Source organism: Podarcis cretensis (assembly GCF_951804945.1).
Source record: "Podarcis cretensis genome assembly, chromosome: 5".
In the NCBI taxonomy this organism is placed as follows: Eukaryota; Metazoa; Chordata; class Lepidosauria; order Squamata; family Lacertidae; genus Podarcis; species Podarcis cretensis.
In genome coordinates this window covers 27,450,977-27,470,972 of record NC_137174.1, presented here as the reverse complement: position 1 = coordinate 27,470,972, position 19,996 = coordinate 27,450,977, and the positions used below count along the sequence as shown (strand labels likewise).

The 19,996-nt window shown below is 41.7% G+C and overlaps 1 protein-coding gene across 3 annotated transcripts in view; it reads right to left on the bottom strand.

Annotated features, from left to right (window-relative positions):
• Positions 1 to 10,595, bottom strand: part of CABCOCO1 (ciliary associated calcium binding coiled-coil 1) — a 56,511-nt gene extending 45,916 nt beyond the window's left edge. Inside the window, exon 1 of one of the 3 annotated variants that reach the window (XM_079975735.1) lies at positions 10,341 to 10,595. In XM_079975735.1, the coding sequence (XP_079831861.1) occupies positions 10,341 to 10,514 (174 nt within the window). In that variant the 5' untranslated portion in view covers positions 10,515 to 10,595. Of the gene's footprint in view, positions 1 to 3,953; positions 4,106 to 8,350; positions 8,414 to 10,340 lie in introns of those variants that run through there. The other 2 variants (XM_079975736.1, XM_079975734.1) reach the window with 2 other exon arrangements.
• Between the last annotated feature and the right edge of the window lie 9,401 nt (positions 10,596 to 19,996).

The following is a 19,996-nucleotide window of genomic DNA, read 5'->3' as shown; positions in this document are numbered from 1 at the left end:
TGTGGTGCGTTGCAGCCGAATCAACAACGAAGAAAGATCTAGACGTCTTCTGGACCTTTGCAACCTCTGGAGTGAAGCGTGAGACCATTGCCTTGTGCTGCGATGTCCTGGACACCGGACCTTTGCCTTTGCTCTGGCCTTTTCCACGCGATGAGCTTTCGCTGCGCTGCTCTGTCTTGGCCCTGGGATATTTGCATTCCCTCTTCATATGGCCTAGACGTCCACACGAGTAGCATTTCACTGCCTTCAAAGCTTTGGCGCCATCTGGTGGTTCCACTGCACTCTGGGATGACGTCTGTGAAGACTCCCCCTTGCCCATGCAGCTAGCACCCCGGCGGTCTGCTTCATTCAGAATCACGGCAGTAACATAGTCCACTGTCAGCTGAGCAGTTGGCTGTACAGCAATCTGAGTGGCAACAGACTCCCAACCTGAACCCAAAGATTGTAGTATCATGAAGGAATACACAGCCTCTGGAAAGTTGAATCCTCTCTGTTGCAGCTCATGTCTCAGATTCTGCATCTCCATCAGATGTGTACGCACATCTCCACCTTCAGCAAGAGCCATATTATGCAGCTTGGTAAAGTAAAACATTGTGGATCCAGCTTCTGTCCTCAAGTGAGCCTCTCTCAAAGCGTCCCAAATTTGTCTGGCTGAGGTCTTATCACGCAATAGACAGAGCTCTTCTGGGGATAGTATCAATGTAAGAGTTCCCCTTGCTTTGGAATCTTTAGCTTCCCATGCATCTGTAACTGGAGCTGGGGGGGTGTCTGTAATTACTTCAAACAGACCCTCTTTCCACAGAATAGCCTCTGCATAGAGAACCCAGTCCGCATAGTTTTTCTTATTGAGCTTAGGAATCCCACAAGCATCAGCTAGCTTTGCATTCGCCATTTCTGCTGCGTTAAATCAAGCTGCGTCACTGCTGCAGCTGCTTTATTCCAAAAGCACTTTTAAAAGGTACTTTTGGTTTCCCCCAAGCCTAGGAGCTTGTTCCTTTGAGCCTTTGCCTGTGCCCGGCAAAATGGCCATAAAAGTTCAGAGTCCAGCCATAAAGCCATTAATTAGAAGCTGGCAGGCTGCCCGGAGCATGAGCACATACCTCATCAATCATCTTGACGCGCAGAGCAGATACCGTCCGATCCATCCCTCTGCATTCCGATCCTTTTGCCGGCATTCAGATGACTGCGTCTTTCTGGGCCCGATAACCAAAAATGTTGATATTGCAGTGTCCCAAGCACAGCGGAATGATGAGGAGTACGTGCCACATACTCTATATTACTTTATTTACACTTCAAAGCTGGTAGATTACAGAAAAACATCTTGCCTCTGCCGGAGCAGAGAAAGCATCCTCTCTCCTCTGAAGCACGGAGAGAACTGTGTGTGAACAGTGAAAAACAGGAAACCAGTGTACGTCACATCCAGTCTCCTTTCCCGTGAGAAACTCCAACAGCAACTCTGACTGGAATGTAAACATTGTCTTGTGACAAGCATTTCGCTGCACAGTGAAGAGAGCAGAAACCAACATGGATGACCACATTTGGCCCCCAGGCCGGAGCTTCTCCACCCCTGCTATAAAGGAAAAGAGGCATCAATGATCAAGATAATTGGTTGTATCCAATGGAATCACCCCGTTAGTGCAAAGACATCCGCTTCCATGGTGGAACTTCCACTCTCTGCGCCCCTCCCAAATCTGCTCAAGGAGGGGGAACCCCCAGAACAGATGCAGGGTATGAGGAGGAGAGGAAGAGGAAGTTCCACTGCACAAACAAATGTTTTCTCAAGGAGGAAGCAGACTGCCTTTCAAAAGAAAGCAATGGCTAGGGATGAGTAAGTACTTCTGTAGCTGGACAATCTTTATGTACCAGTGAGGCAAGGAAGAAGGGCTACCCCTATGCTATCCATATAATCAGTTATCAGTAATCAATATATTCATATATGATCACACATAATCAAGGCTTACAGTATTTTATAATCCCCTCAGATACAGGCTAAATTAATCCACAGAACAGGAAGAGAAAACCACAAAATCTCCAAACTCCCTGTCCTGTCATAACTAGGGGAGAGGTTAGACAGTGCGTCACTGCAAGCAGTGGAAAGCAGAACTAGAACTCCGTGCTTGACCAGTGCTTGACCAGGAGCTGGTAGCATGGCAAGAAGCTTGCTAATTGGCTAATTTTCGCTGGCAATATCGTGACTGCCTCATGGTTGTCTCATGATCTATGATTTGCTGTGATCTGCTCAGGTATAAAGACCTCTGGATTTCTGTCAATCGGGGTCCCAGTTCCTTTTGGAAGAGATTCCAAACTGGATCCTTATTGCCTGGCAATAAACTTCACCTTCTTATTCTCCATTGCTGAGTCTGCCTGATCCTTATTTAACACCAAGCGAGTGCCTGCTTACGTTCACGTGCTTCACCAGATACCACATCAGGCTTTGGGGGGAGGGTTTACATAACATTCACTGGCAGAGAAGCTGGCCAGTGTCTTAGACCCCAAACTCGTCCTGCACATAACTGACATAGTCTTCAAGCACACAGACTCACTGTTTCTAAATATACATAAATTTCTGAAAGTCTCAAATTATCCATGCTATCACCAGGCAGGTAAAGTGCAATAGCATCTATTTTTGAGCTGTTCTATTTCTTAAGCAAGGAAGCACACCAAAAATAGCCATGTTGATTTACAATCCCACTCAAAATAGAAGCAAGTCATGTCCTAGAAGACAAAGTCAGTGCAAGGAGGGAGCCCCCTCCCCGACCCCACCAGTGCTTAATAGTTAAAAGCAATTAAAAAAAGGAAAGGGAAAATAAACCATGGCTTGTAAATCACACTGTAGTACTATAGGAATTATTAGCAATTTATTAAATGTTCACCTGTTTACTTGTACCAAACACCAAATACCACTATTTACCAATTCATTTCTTATTACCAACAAGAAGTGAAAAGTCCCCCCTCTGCCTTGCTTCGGCTGTACATGTATAAGAACATAATGGCCTGTTGGATCATCTTTGCTTTCTGTGGCAGAGGGTTCCATAGTTTTACTGCTGGTTTATCAACTGCAGTGGCTTGCCCGCAACACTGAAATGTGTGAACTGGTATCTTCCTTACCTAAAGATTCCCAATGGTCTCATTGGAGATATGTTCATAAGCAATCACTGTATTGGGAGAAATTGCTGCCGTATTTTGGACTTCTGAGGTTTTAGTATCATCTGGCAGCAACTTCTGAAGCAGCAACTACAATTAACCTAATATCCCCTCAGCAAATTGGTGGAAAGCAATGTGAGGTTCTGCCGGAGAAGACTTAGTTCCTATAAAAGCCAGGATTTTCTATCCAATAGCAACAAACCAAATCTTTGGGGAACCTCACTTCTTACTGCTCTTCATTGTGAGAAATGTCTGCATACTCCTAATCTCTGCTTCCTGTTCTTTAACCAGTTACCAATCCAGGACAGCTAAGTTTACTCAAGAGCCTTTGATGAGGACCTTTGCCAAAAGCTTTGTGGAAACTCAAACATATAATGCCTACACCCATATTTTTGTGTTTGTTGACACTTCTAAAGAACTCCTAGGGGTTGGTAAGACAGAACTTCTTTTTTCAGAAGCCACACTGATTCTACCTCAGCAGAGCTTGTTATTTCATATGTTTAATTCTGCTTCCCATCAATTTACCTGGAACAGATAGTAGGATACAAGACCTCTTCTTAAAAACTGGTATAAGATTAGCAGCTTTCAAATCCCCCAACATGAAGGCCAATTTCAGTGCAAAGCTCAATCAAGGTCTGAGTAAAGTAGAACCACTCATCCGCACTCCCTTGCCTCAGAACACAGAGTGGGAGCTGCTTCATGGCAACTACTCACAAAGACTATGAGATGAGCAAGACCCAGCTGCTTAGACCCACTCCCTTGCCTACTGTAAGCTGTTGCCTGCCAACTGTTATCAAGGGAACACTTGCCTCCATCATGCCTGCCTCCATCATCACCTGGACAAGACCCAGCTCCTCAGTCTCATTCCTTTGTCTCAAAGATCTCAATAGGAACTGTTGCTTGGCAACTGCCAACAGGCAACAAAGGAAGATTCTCTCCATCATGGTCTGAGTGAGATCCAACAAGGACATCAGTAGGCTCTGCTGCTCAGTAGGCAGCAGATGGAAGTGCAACACCACAAACAACTAGGGATGAAGGTAGGAAATACCTCCTGAATAATCCTGGTGCCATAGGGCTAATAATAATAATAATAATAATAATAATAATAATAATAATAATAATAATTTATTTATATTCCGCCCTCCCCAATCATAACCGGGCTCAGGGTGGCTAACATCAAAATATAAATAAAAGTTTTTGCTCTATAAGACTCACTTTTTCCCTCCTAAAAAGTAAGGGGAAATGTGTGTGCGTCTTATGGAGCGAATGCAGGCTGCGCAGCTATCCCAGAAGCCAGAACAGCAAGAGGGATTGCTGTTCTGGCTTCTGAGATTCAGAATATTTTTTTCCTTGTTTTCCTCCTCCAAAAACTAGGTGCATCTTGTGGTCAGGTGCATCTTATAGAGCGAAAAATAAGGTACATTAAAATGTAAAATTTAGCAATTGACTGAAATACAGCTTCAAGTTGGATTAACCATGTGCTCTCTTATCCTAGTAACAGGCTTGAATCTTTTGTAGGTCACTTTGATTGCCTTTTGAGACTATGAAGTAGGATATAAGTATTAATAAAATATATTTTTTTAAATAAAGTATCAGAAATTTCACTTTTAGGAACTCTCATTCCTAACCCATGTGGACCCAGCCATGCATTAATTTTTTATTTGTTGATTACCTCAGATAATTAAACTTGTCGCCTTTATTTGACTTAGTTTTCAAAGTAGCATCCTCGGCAGGGCTCTATGAAAATCTACCAATCCTTCTTCAGTCATCCTTTTGTACGTAGGTCATTTAACAATTCAACCACCTCCAGGGCTGGTTTTTGGATTCTGATATCTTTAGACTATTTAATTTTGTCTTAATGTTTTCAGTAACAAACTCCCCAAGTTCTTTTTCCCTTGCCTTATTGCCAAAGTATGCACTCCTTTTTATTTCCCCCATTTCAACAAAACTCCCACTTTTTAAATGAAAACTTCTTGCCTTTTATAGCTTCCTTGACTCTGCTCGTTAAGTAGCCTATTGGTGCTTAACATCAAAAAGGCCGCAGAGCAACTTTTAAACCTATTTCTGGGGGAAAGCTGACAGGAGCTGTGGAACATTGAGTTCAGGACAATTCATCCTTTAGGGATGATGGTGTAAATATTTCTAGTCATCGAAGTGGCAATAGGGTAAAACTTGACAATGAGCATACAGGGGAGGGGGAGAAATGACAGCTGTTTGAAGAGGCCAAAGAGAACTTTGCACACAAAGAGACAATTTTGATAGGGGCACAGAGTAAAGGTACTTACAGGCTAGTACTAGAACAATTCAAGATAGAGACACACTGTTAAGAGAGAACATAGGTATAATGGGCATGTCACAAATCTTGTGGAAGAGAAAAAAAATCCAGGAAAAAAAATCCAGGAAAAATAGACATGTCATTTAGGTACAGTCACAATACTGCTTTCCTACTTTGAGGTGATTTTCTGAAGCCATCTTTTGAAAAATACTGTGTTTCATAAAAAAAAGCAAATCCATCTCAGAAGGAAAGAAAATATGGTAAAGATTTTGCCCCAGTTTTTAAGTGTACAGATGTCTATAGACAGAGCCAATTTTAGTATTATGGGTGAGATCCAATGTTGCACCAGCAGACACAGTGGTCCTTTTCCTCCTGCCCCTTGCAGCCCACCCATGGCCCCAACCTGTTTCCAAGGGATCCCCAAACCCCCTACAGCTGATTTTGGGGGTACACAGGAGGGAGCTGCAGAGAGAGGAGAAAGGGGAAGGCCTGCAAGAGGAAGTCTGCTGCACAAGTGGGATGCCACATCTGGATATTGACCTGTAAATGCAACTGACCCTTTTCTACAACACTGTTGCCAAAATGATGGAAACCCAGGTAACGATAAATGGACCCATCTTTCCCATCTTTGACAAAAGAGAGCATTTGAATGCAAGGAAATGCAAGCCCAATCTTTACCTGACCATACTCCAATAAATTACAATTTTAATTCTTACACCATCTGAATTAATGCACTTCACCATCTCACAACCATTGGTCTGGTTCAAACATTATAAACCATAGTTAAAAACAAACTATGGTTTAATGTGAATGGGCAGCATGCTGATGCCTTACTACTTCTCTGCTTCTGCCACACTGCCAGAAAACAAGTCAGAGTTTGTTTTGTTTTAATGTTCAAATCCTAGCTTGTGATTCATTTCTCTCCCAATAAACCGTAAGTAGTAACAAAGGTTTGTTCTTGGCTTACTTTTCTTGTGGGATAACAAATCAGAAGCCAAGGTTCGGTTATCACGAAAAATCAGATTCTTAACTCTTTCCCATTTGTACTTATCCATTTATTCATAACATAATTTCTATACCACACTTTGGTCCTCATTAAAGTGCCAATTTAAAAGGTTATAAAACCAGAGAGCATTAAAACAAACCAACAAATTCATGCCACAGGCAGGTATGAATTAAAATTAACCAAAAGCCTGGCAGAATAAAAATGCCATATCTGTACTATTAGATGCAATGTTTTCCCATTGTATTTTCCAATGTATTTTTATGTTGTGAGCCTCCCCAAGATCTACAAATAATGGGTTGTATACAAATTTAATAAAAAAATTAAAATAAAAAATCATTAGTGAGAGGTGTAATTGAACTTCTAGATAAAACACAGACTATTAAAATCTATCTCACACACATACATCTTTCTGGTTTAATCCCAGCTACCAGCCGCAGCAGAAAAGTGATTTCCTTTACATCTCATGCCCTTCTATTTTCTGAATTAAAGCTCTTCATACACTTGATTCACGCAGGCTTCTCCTAACTGCCCTTCCTTCCCTTTTGGTTTTCTCCCCATTGTGCTCTGTCTAACTTCAGATTGTAAGCCTTTGGACACTGCCTGTTTTCTTCTTGATTTTTGTACACTGCCAAATTATATTAAAAAGCAAGCCAACTTTACTCAGTCTTCAGTCCTACACATGCTTATTTAAGAGTAAAACCCTACTGAACTGTCTCAAACACCAAAATTAACATGCATAGGATCAGGTTGTCAGATTTCCAAGTCATGGCCCAAACATTGCTTCAAAACACTGACATCAAGGGTTTTGGGTTTTTTTTTAAAAAAAGTTTGTGTCTTTTATTTATTTATTTATAAAAGTATTTATATACCACCCTCTCATAAAATATCAGGGTGGTGTACATTATGTATACTATAAAATATAAACACAATTAAAAACAGAACAGAGTGATCGTTAAAGTGACTGGCTGGTCAAAAGGTTTTAAATAGCTGCACAAGTCTCTTGGCATTTATACCATTAAAACATGTCAATTACCAATCTACAGGACCATAGGAAGTTGCCTTACACCAAGTTAGATCACCTGTCCGTTTAGGTTGCTATTGTCTCTCAGCTGACTGTAAGAACTTCTCCATGTTTTCAGGCAGTTAACCCAAGGTATGAGTCTCGGAACTTCCGCATTTGACACACGTTTAGCTAAAGTTCTTTGGCATTGCCTGTACACTATTTTTAGCACCTAGCTTGGCACTCCACAGCTTCTGTTCTTCTCCTTCTCCTTCACAATTAAAGCTTACTTCCAACACTTCCACCACGCTAACTCTGCCCTTTTCACTCATTTCACATGATCCACTTGAAGCGCTTTCGAGTTTCTTTCCCATTCTTGGTATGCACGCATAAAACATAAAGATGCAATACTAAATGTGCTTGCATCAGTTTTTATGGTCACCTAGCAATATGTATTTATTCATTCAATCTTTCTGCATTTTTGCATCACCTGTATACAAATGCTTTCTATCTGCAGGGAATGTTTAATTCTCAACACACCATCTCCCCCCACAGAATCATTCCAATTTGGGAGTGGCTTTGTCACATTTTCACGGTCTTTGTCTATGTAAATCTCTTTGATCACAACTGGTAAAGGATGGACCCCAGATTCCTCCTCTCTTACTATGGCAGAAGACATCTGCCACACAGCCATTTTCTTTACTGTTCCCATCCCCTGGCTTCTCATAAAATTAATAAGAGACAGGGAAATCATTAGCAATTTTGTAGATGCGAATTTCCTTTTCTCTATTCCACTGCCTCTGAAGTTCAGGGAAATTAACAAGGTGGGAGAAAAACATGGCAATTTGTTTTAATCTAAAAACCACTATGTAAATCAGTGCTAATGCAAACATGTATATACTGACAAAACTTATGGTTTCCCTACCAGAATCCAGAGAGGCGCATCTTGGTGAAAATGAAAAGGTTTTCTCATGTTTGTATAGAGTGGAGAGGTAGTACAGTGAAGGAAATAACAGTGTGGAAGGCTGAGAGCTATGTCATCAGTTATGTCATAATGGAGCTACATCCCCTTATGACATAGCTGATGCCACTGTCATCAGCTATGTCACAATGTGAATCACATCTGAATCTTGGTTGCCATTCTTTTGCTAGCAGGGCTCCTTTAGCAGCAGCAGGACCAGCCACAACTCTGAAGGGCCATATGAATGCTAACCATTATTATTCCTCACCAACCTGCCCATGTACTCAGGTCATCTTCAGGGTACCTCTGCCATATCAGAGGTACCCTTCAAGATATTTTCACTGATAGGCAAAGGCCTTTCTTATTCTTGTAGTTTTTTTGCCATCTGAGGGAGTTTCAAATCATGCCGTTTTTACCCTGCTGTTCTAGAGATTTTGCTGAAATTATTGTATTTTCATTCTGGTTTTTTTAAATTCCTTTTATGCTTTAAGAAATATTTGTTTATATAACGAAGAATACAGAACATAGCATTCCATAATGAATAAAAGGCTCATTTACATGTTATATGTACATAAGACTGCAGTGCTATGCAGGGAGTAAGCCCCAATGAACTTAGTGGGACTTACTTCTGAGTAGACATGCATAGGACTGTACTGTAAGCAAAACAGAAGAAAGCGGGCTGGATGCTGAAGAGACAGACAGAGACATGACACAGGTGCAAGGATTTTTACACATGCGCTGGATGGAAGTCCCACTGAGCTCTGCAGGACTTACTCCCAGGTAAGTGTGCATGACTGTTGGCTTTGCCCCATGGTTGGAGGTGGTAATGCTTTTGAATACCAATTGCTGGAAGCCACAGGAGGGGATAATAGTCTTGTGCTTGGATTCTGCTCCCACGGACACCTGTGTGACAACTGCGAGAACACAATGGTGGACTAGGTGGGTCGCTGGCCTGATCCAGCAGGCTCTTCTTTTATTTTTAATGTGCCCTGATATGCGCAATTTTAAGGGTGATAATGATAACAGTTATGATGTATGTATAGGATATATTTTCTCCTGCTCTGGAGGGTGGGACTCAAACCAATGACCTCAAGTTACAAGAAGGAAGATTCTGACTAAACATTTGGAAAAAAAACTTTCCGACTGCAAGAGCTGTTCAACAGTGGAATGGTCTCCCTTGGGAGCTTATGGACTTTCCTTCCTCAGAGGTTTTTAAGCAGAGGTTGGATGGCCATGAGTGCTTTAGCTGAGTTTCCTGCGTTGCAGGGGGTTGGCCTAGATGACCCTCGGGACCCCTTCAAACAGTTCTACAATATATTTCTACAAAACAATTTTGTAGTCATTGGGTTGTTGTTTGCATTTTGAATACACACACACACACACAGAGAGAGAGAGAGAGAGAGTGGTTTTATATTTTGATTTTGTTCTGTGTTAACCGCCCCAAGACCTCTGGGTATAGAGTGGCAGGTATATAAATTCAATAAATAATAAATAAATAAAACAGTAATTTGAAATGATGTTGTTATTATTATTATTATTTCAAAAGGCAAATGTAACATATGACCACCCTTCGGAACAACACTAATAAAATTATTATTAATTAGAGCCATTAAGTGTTGGAAGCCGTCCAGAGTGGGGGGGTATAAATAATAAAAATAAAATTACTACTACTACTACAGACCATTAGAATAAATATAAGGATTTGAGCCTTCCCACAGCCCCTCAATACACTGGAAGGGTAGAGAATATTTTAGGGAATGGGGAGAACAGAGCATTTCGCCCTTAGGTGGGAAAAGGGGAAAAAGCCAGACTGGGGAGGAGGAATGAACCAAGGAGGGCGGCTGAGCGAAGGCTGGCGAGGCCTCAGGGCGGCGGCGGGGCTCGAGTAGGGGGCCAGGCCGGGGCCCTGGGGCGGAGAGGCAGGCTTTTTTTTTGTTGGCTCGCCGCTTCCTACCTGCCGGCTGGCTCCCTTCTCTTTCTCCTTCGCCTTGTTTTTCTTGGCTGCCATAACGACTGCCCTGAGCATGTCGGCGCTGCCCGTGGAAATCTTGCGGGCGGGGACATGGTGAGACCTAGGCGACGAGCCGGGATGCCCCTTGGGGTGCGAGGGGCGGGCCGAGCCCGACATGTCTCCGTCCCGCCCTCCTCCTCCTCCAGGCCGGCCGCGTTCCAAGCGGAGCGCGCCGGGTTCCGAGGGCGACGGAGCCCCTTCCGCCCGGAGGCGGCGGCGGCGGCGGCGGCCCTTGATCCGCTTCTCCTTCCTCCTCTTCCAACTTGGTCTTTTCCCTTTACCTCTTGGGGCTACGCGCCCGCTTCGCGAAGGGGAAAGCGAACTCTAGTTTCAGTTCGACCCGGGGGAGAATCTGATCCGAAGTTGGGGCGCAGCCCCTTGGTGGTGGGTTTAGACGTGGGCTGCTTCAACCTGCCTTTCCCCAACGTGGCACACTCCGGATGTTTTTGCGCTCCCGTTCACAGGTGGCAACAGCTGCGCCCATCCTATAGCCGGCCTCCCTTGTCATAAAGGGGGGGGGGGGCAAGTTTCTAGGTGGGGCAGTGCCGGATTTACCGTATAAGATTTACCGTATAAGATTTACAGTGCCGTATAAGCTAAACAAGCTATAGCTTAGGGCCCCACTCTCTTGGGGGCCCCCAAAAAAATTAATGGAAAAAAACCACTGGATGTACATTTCCAAAATATAAGATAAAAAACAAAATGCAACCTACATACAGCAACAGTGTTTTGTGTTGTCTAGGCTCCTATGATGTAAGTAATGGGCCCCACTTGCTAACCTGCTCCCTAAAAAATCCCATATAAAGGGCCCCATTACCTTCAATAGCTTAGAGCCTCATCAAACCTAAATCCAGCCCTGGGAGTGAGGATGCGAGGGCCAGGCATTAGGAGCCAACTTCTAATGGGTCAGGTCCCTTCTCTGCCTGCTTTCCCCCAATAAAATATTTGTGGGGGGCTGCCTCCTATAGTTGAGGGGAATTCCCATTCAGATGGTGTCTGTGGGCCACGTCATGCGATCAGTTATGTGGGGGTGGGGCTTACCTGCCCCCCAATATTTTATTCAAGTTGGCAGTCCTGGGTATTGTCATTCAAATGATGCACATGTGCCGTGTTTTGTGATCGATGACGCAGAGTGTGCATATTGAAAAGGCCGGACAAAGAGAATAAGAAAAGACCCCCACGGTGGTTAAGGTGTAAATAATTTTATGCAGCAGGTGTGATTTCTGTTTTAGTTTAGATGGCAAGGCTGTGTTTTGAAACAGCTGTACTTCTGGCAGGCACTTCCTAGCCAGGCTCTTCCACCTTATTCAAAAGTAAATCCAAATTAGACAATATTGTGAAGAGGAGAGCCTTCTTCCTGTGATAATCATGTTGCTCCAGTGGTGCAACATAAAACTAGTCTGCTGCTGATCAGAATAACTATCACTTCTTGGTTCCATACACACAGTCAAGGGTAAAATGGGAGCGAAAGGTAAAGGAAAAGGAACCACTCACTAAACATCCTCTCTGTGACTATGAGGGCGGCTCAAGAATGGAAACCTATGTTATCTATGCCATGCGTGTTAAATGTGTCCCCCAGGTGTCTTTTACCAATCCCCCTCCCATTGCTCTATCATGTAATATCAATCTTTTGTACATGATCACACACTTTTAACTAATATTTCTTTGTGTTATAAATTACCTTTAACTATCTTGGTTGTATGAACGGGTGGTGAGAAAATTCTTCAAGGACAATTTAAATTTACTAGTAATCACACAGTTTATGCCCACAGGGCTTTTTAATAATCAGCTCGACCATATGCTTTCAAGTTCACACAATGCACGTCAAGAATATTTTGCTGAAATCTAGAAACATCCACAGATATACTCAACTATATTCATACATAGTTAGCAGCAGAAGGATACAGAGAATGTTGGGAGATCCTCCAACAGTTACATCTAATTCCTCACATGCTTCTTCCGTCTTACAGCTAGCTGCGTCTGCAGCTCAAAATAGTAACTTTAATTGACAATAATATATGTGTATTTAGTAGAAGAGGAAATAACTGCAGCTTTGCCAGCATCAGCTGTAAAAGCATTGCAGGGAATTTATATAAAAATTCACAGGGGTTTCATCTGCACCGTCTAAACAGTTCTCGAAAATGCTATAACTAATTCTACAAAACACCGCAGGATCTGGTACCCTGTGTCCTGTTCTAATGGACAAACTTAGTTTGGGGAAAATCTGATTGGTGGTTAGGGATGCAGAGAGGTCAAAGAAGCTCTGGAGCAGCGGAAGAAGAGATGATACAACGCACACAGTGATTCTCAAACCTTAAATCACAGCCTTTGCTAGTAAGGAAATGGGGTTTTGCTCATTTGTTGTGACAAGGATTTGAGGGGATGGGGGGCTCTGCGTACAGTTCTTGCATTTTGCACAGGATGGAGCCTCTGATGACAACCTTCAGAAAGTGGCCCACTGTTCAGAAACAATGGCAGCTATTGAAGGAGTTGCAGAGATCCTGAGAAGTCTATCCAGTGTAGCTGCGGGATATATTTTTTGTTAGACAAAATTGCAGACGATGACTCTCACCTTTGAGAAGAAAAAAAAGGTAGTCTTTCTTAGTTAAAAATTGCATGGCTGAGGGCTGAATGGTTCCAGAAGTATGAGGCATTTCTTTATTGACTCTGTTCAACACTCCTGGCCTGATGCTGCCTTCTTCTGCTACTCCCCATTTGCTTATTGATCCTCTGTCTGGCTTCTTTAATTCCCATACACAATCCCAATGCCTGTCATGTGGAAAAACTCAGCCTCTGGGGGCCAAATCCAGGCCTACCTATCCAGCCCTTGGGCCCCTACCCAACCCACATTTTTCATTGACCCTGCTCTGCACCCTCCCCTGGTGGGTCTACCTGCTTTAGAGTAGGGATGACTCACCGTTTTCTTGGCTAAGAGCTTTGTTTTCCCTTAGCCAACCTTCTATGGAATCTTATACCAGTGGTGGGTATGACCAAAACTGGATATGGCTACCTCATACTGCATGTATACACAGAAAACACACAGGTCCGTACTGATCAGTTGAAGAGAGTGGATTTTTGTTCTGTTTCCACTCAAATGATTGATCTGATGACCGGGGGAAAGCCAATTTGCATCCCCATCAGGGTGCTGGGCTCCACCAATCTGAACATTGTTTCTACTTTGATTTCTTCCCTTCCCCTTTTTGTTGCTTGTGCCAAAATCTGTGTGGTGGGGGTAGAAAGATTCTTTGGAGCTGGTGGGAATATCAGGCCCCCAAACTGGGGGTTATCCACTCCTGCTTCAGATGCTCCCCATGGCCTCTTCAACGGTCACCCATGAGCTGTCTGCCATTGAGAATTTCCCACAATTCCCCAGAGTGATGCTACATCAGGGCATTGTGGGAAATTTCAAATGATGCTCAATAATAGGTAAAAACCGACCTGGAAGAGTAGATGGCAAGTTAAACCCAATCTGGAGCAGACATGAGCCCTTAGTAGTTGACTGAGGTTCCTGGGGCTGTTCTACCAACATATTCTGCATCCCATCCCATGACTCTGGAAGAGCAGAAGGCATCCCAGTGACACATGGTACTCCCAAGGTAAAAGGTGTGTGATTCTTTCTGTGTTAAGCAGCTATGTGATGCTAACGGAATGGAAAATATTTAACAATATTACGTTATGCTGACAATATTTGGCTGCTTTGCAACACAGATTTGCTCCTCATGATGCATAGTCATCAGTTTCAAAGAAGCACATATGGAATCAAGTTTTCATCTCTGTCCTCATTGTTAACAGATGTAAGAGACAACACTTCCCAGGTATGCAGTGTTTGTATTTGACACCTTAGGCCTGGCACTGACAGCATCCCAGCTGTTGCAATGCCACTCTTGACAAGGTTAAGGTGAGAACCCCCTTGCCACTTTGAAGGAGATGGTACTGAAGCTGTTCCCCATAACAGCACTAATCTGCTTGCTAGAAGGTGGATGAAGTTTTGCAGTTAGCTAATGTTAGCCTCTGGACTTAATGGTCCTACAGAGTCCCCTTTCTCACATCACTTACTTCAAAACATGGCAAGCCAGTCTAGCTACGTTTAAGTATCTCTCGCTCATTCTGCTGTGAAGCTCCAGATTTCTGCTATGGCAGGAGGGACACATTTGGCTCCTGACTGGACCCGAGGCTATCAAAATCCAGCCCATCTGTGCTCAGTTCAATTTTAGTGGAAATCGGGTTTTAAACTTATGTCAAAAGTTTTATATGATCATTGTATTTTAACTTTTTCATTATTTTATTGTTTATTTTCACTTCTCAAGACCAGTGGCTCCTCAAGAGGCATCTGATTGGCTGTTGCTGGAAATGGGCACTTCTGTTCATTGAATTAATTAAGACACTGCCACAAATGTGTAGAATTGCAGCCACAGCTGGATGCTACTGCTTGCTGTGGTCTTTTCAGCTTGATTCTTCTAAACTCTTCTGTTAAAGGTTCTCAGAGCAGGACACAGTCTAGAGTTCTCTGAGAACTTTATTGGCTGAAAAGTGACAAGTCTCAAAATGTATGTTTAAACTACTATTTAAACAAAAAAAACCCCCACAGCTACAAACAGTGCAACTATGGGGGGAAAGAGCAGCAGTTGCCAAACTAAAAAGCAAAGTCCTATTAAAACTTCCTTTGATGGTTTGTAAATGATGGAGATAGTTCATAAAGAAGCAATACTGATGTCTGGGAAAAGGAAACTGGCTGTAAAGTGGATCTAGAAGCCATAATTTTGATTCAGAGTGGGGTGATGTCATTGTCAATTAGTGCACTTTTCTTCTTCTTCCAAGAGTCATCTGTTTGGTATGGAATCTGATTTAGTACATTTACTGTCATAGGATCAAATTCATCTCTGGGTTAGGAACACTGAGGCCAATTGAGATATTCTAGGGATATTATTCTTAGCATGCGTCATTTCAGTGCCGTAGAAGCTTGTATGTGACAAAAATACTTAAAGAGAGTCTTGTCAGAAAGAGTTGCATGGAGAAATTCATAGCTGCTGTAAATATCTTCAACGTCACCTTAGTATTATTTATTTGATGGAAAGAAGTAGATAGGAGACCGTGATAAACACACACACACACACACACACACACACACCATTGCTGAATGCAGGGTATTGTGTCTCTGAGGTAAACTGTCAATCACCGAAAAAAAGCAAAACATTTTCATTATCAGAGTCATTACTTAAAAGTTTTTCTCCTAGCTCCTTGACATTCCTTCTCACAAAGTGAACGTCTTGGTCTTTTTCTACACTGCATACCAATCATGTCATTCTAGAGTCACATTCACATGAACAGTTGTGTCAGTTTAACAAATGCTCTTTAAGCCCTTCATGTCCTTTAACGCTGGTAGTCGGCATGAAGAGGACAAACTGAAAGGGTACAAACTGCCAAAAGTGGCTTCCATGCCTATGGGGTGGGGTGGAGACTCAGGTAAGCATCATCATCAGTGCCATTGCTTCTCTGCCATTATGAGCTTTTCTTTAATAATCATTAAATAATTATTAAAATATATACGCAAATCATGGCCTGTATAGTCAGTGGTACACTGTTTGCTTTACATAGAAAAGGTGCCAGGTTCAATTCCTGGTGTCTCCAGGTAAGACTGGGAAAGATTTCTGACTGAAACCCTGGAAAGCTGCTGCCAGTCCGTGTTGGCAATACTGAACTAGATGGGCCAAGGTGTCTGACTTGGTATATACCAGTTTCGCGGGAAGATAAACGGCATTTTCGTGCGCTCTGGCTTCCGTCATGGTGTCCCGTTGTGCCAGAAGCGGTTTAGTCATGCTGGCCACACGACCCGGAAAACTGTCTGTGGACAAATGCCAGTTCTCTCGGCCTGAAGCAAGATGAGTGCCACACTCCACAGTCACCTTTGACTGGACTTAACCGTCCAGGAATCCTTTGCCTTTAAATGGATTACAAAAAATATCTCAAGAGAATAAATTAACACTGAATGACAAAATTTCTGAACAGGAGTTTGAAGGTGCCATTAAGAACCTGCAACTAGGCAAGTCTCCAGGCCCGGATGGGCTAACCTCCAAACACTACAAAGACATGAAAGATTATTTAATTCAACCTCTAATGGAGGTTTGCAATGAAATTATGGAAGGGAAAAGAGCGCCGGAGTCGTGGAAAGAAGCTTACATCACGCTTATACCGAAAAATGAGACAGAAAAGACACAACTAAAGAACTACCGCCCCATATCCCTACTTAATGTGGATTATAAAATTTTTGCTGATATTCTGGCTAGAAGATTGAAAAAAGTCTTAGCAACAATGATTCATAAAGACCAAGCTGGCAGGCAATTGTCAAATAACACGAGAAACTTAATTGACATTTTGGAAAAGCTACAAGTTAATATAAACACAAAAGCTGTCTTGATATTTATTGATGCGGAGAAAGCCTTTGACAACATTTCTTGGAGTTTTATGAGGAAAAATTTGCAAGGGATGGGGGTTGGAGAAAGGTTTGGAAATGGTATAGGTGCGATTTACTCAGAACAGAAGGCGAAATTAATAGTGAATAATGCAGTTACGGAAGAAGTTAAGATAGAGAAAGGGACACGACAAGGCTGCCCAATTTCCCCTTTGCTTTTTATTTCAGTCCTGGAGGTCTTGCTGAACATGATTAGAAGGGACCAACAGATTCAGGGTATACAGGTCGGAGTTAAACACTACAAACTTAAAGCCTACACAGATGACCTAGTATTGACACTACAGGAGCCAATCCCTAGTTCTAAAAGAGCACTGGAAATAATACAAGAATTTGGTCAGGTGGCAGGTTTTAAATTGAATAAATCTAAAACTATGGTTTTAGAGAAAAATTTGACAGCAGTAGAGAAGGAAAGGTTTCAGGAAGAAACAGGTTTAACATTGGTGAAAAAAATGAAATACCTAGGGGTGAACTTGACTTCGAAGAATGTAAATTTATTTAAAGATAATTATGAGAAGTGTTGGTCAGAAGTGAAAAAAGATCTTGAAATTTGGACAAATTTGAAATTTTCCTTACTGGGTAGAATTGCTGTTATCAAAATGAATGTATTGCCAAGAATGTTGTTTTTGTTTCAGACGCTACAAATCATTGACAAAATGGACTGTTTTGAGAAGTGGCAAAAAGAAATTTCTAGATTTGTCTGGCAGGGCAAAAAGCCCAGAATAAAATACAAAATTCTTACTGACGCAAAGGAAAGAGGGGGGTTTGCCCTGCCGGACTTTAAGTTATATTATGAAGCAGCAGCCTTTTGCTGGTTGAAGGATTGGCTACTTCTTGAAAACACGGACATTTTAGACTTGGAAGGATATGATAACGTTTTTGGGTGGCATGCATATTTGTGGTACGGTAAGGCTAAAGTGTACAAGACATTTAAAAACCATATTGTCAGGAAAGCATTGTTTAATGTCTGGATGAAATACAAAGATTTATTGGAAAATAAAACCCCTAGGTGGCTCTCACCTATGGAAGCAAAGGCCTTGAAAAAGCTTAATATGGAATCTAACTGGCCAAAATATTGGGAAATTCTGGAGCAGGAGGGAGATAAAGTGAAATTGCAAAGCTATGAGAAACTTAAGGATAAGGTGCGAGACTGGTTACATTATTTTCAAGTAAGAGAGGCCTATCATTTGGACAGGAAAATTGGTTTCCAGGTGGAAAAATCAAAGTTGGAAACAGAATTGTTAGAACCCAATGCTAAGATATTGTCGAGAATGTATAACCTGCTGTTGAAGTGGAATACTGAGGATGAAACGGTAAAATCTGCTATGATAAAATGGGCACAAGACGTTGGTCATAACATTATGTTTGTTGACTGGGAACAGTTGTGGACCACCGGTATGAAATTCACGGCATGTAATGCCTTAAGAGAGAATATTATGAAAATGATATATAGGTGGTACATGACCCTAGTCAAACTTGCAAAAATTTATCACTTGCCCGATAATAAATGTTGGAAATGCAAAGAAACTGAAGGGACATTCTTTCACCTTTGGTGGACGTGCCCAAGGATTAAGGCTTTCTGGGAAATGATATATAATGAACTGAAAAAGGTATTCAAGTATACCTTCTTGAAGAAACCAGAGGCCTTTCTCCTGGGTATGGTCGGCCAATTGGTGCCAAAGAAGGACAGAACTTTTTTTATGTATGCTACAGCAGCAGCAAGAGTACTCATTGCAAAGCATTGGAAGACGCAAGATCTACCCACCTTGGAAGAATGGCAGATGCAAGTAATAGACTATATGGAACTGGCTGAAATGACCGGCAGAATTCGAGATCAAGGAGAAGAGCAGGTGGAAGAGAACTGGAAGAAGTTTAAACTTTATTTACAAAAACACTGTAAAATTTTTGAATGTTGAGGACATTGAAAAGGAAAAGAAGGGGTTCTAGTGATTAGGTTAAATAAGAGTACAAAGGGAGGGACGAAGGACGAAAATTAATAAGAATGATCTTGCTGAACTAATTATTACATAGAATACAAGATCGGGAGGCGGGTGGAAGGAAGGAAAATAAGGGTTTGAATGTTATAACTGGAATGTGAGTTCTTTTTTATATGTTAAAATTTTCTTTTTCTTTTTTTTATCTGTGTATTTTTTTTTCTTTATTCTTATCTCATGTTTGTTTTTTACATGTTTTTTATTTGTGTAAAAACTTAATAAAATATTATATTAAAAAAAAAAAAGGAATCCTTTGCCTTTACCTTACCTATACCAGCTTCCCATGTTCCTAATTTTATTGGAATACATAGTTTGGTGATACTGAACATAGAACACTTTTGTGGAACATGACTTGTCATCCTTCCAATCTTACAGCAACCCATTTGAAGCTTCAGCCTTTGAACAACAGCCCTGCTGGCTACGCTTTATTCTGTTTTTAACTAGCTATTAAGAGAACTTGCTTGCCTTGTGCGATTAAAATGTAGTTTAAACAATGCTGTGATAGCCAATTGTTTTCAGCATGGTTACTATTATTGTGTGTCAAGCAAATGCTTTTCCAACAATAACTCACAATTATGTGGCCAGAGGCAAAAATCGTATGCCATTGTAATCTTTCCAGACCATTAAGCAGTGTGATACGGATCTGCCTATCTCTTGATAGGATAAGTAAATAAATTTCTCTAAAAGTGTGAGTATGAGACACCCTCCTTCGTTTTTCATAGGTATGTGTGTAAGATCAGCAGAGAATGATTTACCCCAAACGTAAATAGGAAACTGTTCAGTCATGACGAGATATTTCCTAAAGGAATATTTTTTCTATCTCATCTTCTATTTGTGAGTATAATTCAGGAACAGAATTTCACAGCCTATCTTCCATAATGGATTATATCATTAGTTTTACAGCGAGACCTGTTGATTCTGATGAGATATATGTGGCATCATTCCAATGATTTTTAATAACAATATTGAAAAGGATGTCACTTCTCAACGTGCAAATATAATTTAGCTATATAGGTACAGGAGTCATATTAAATTTTACATTATTCAGATATTTTTAGTAGCTGCTCCTGAACATAGCAGGTCGATATTCTCTCTCTCTCTCTCTCTCTCTCTCTCTCTCTCTCTCACACACACACACA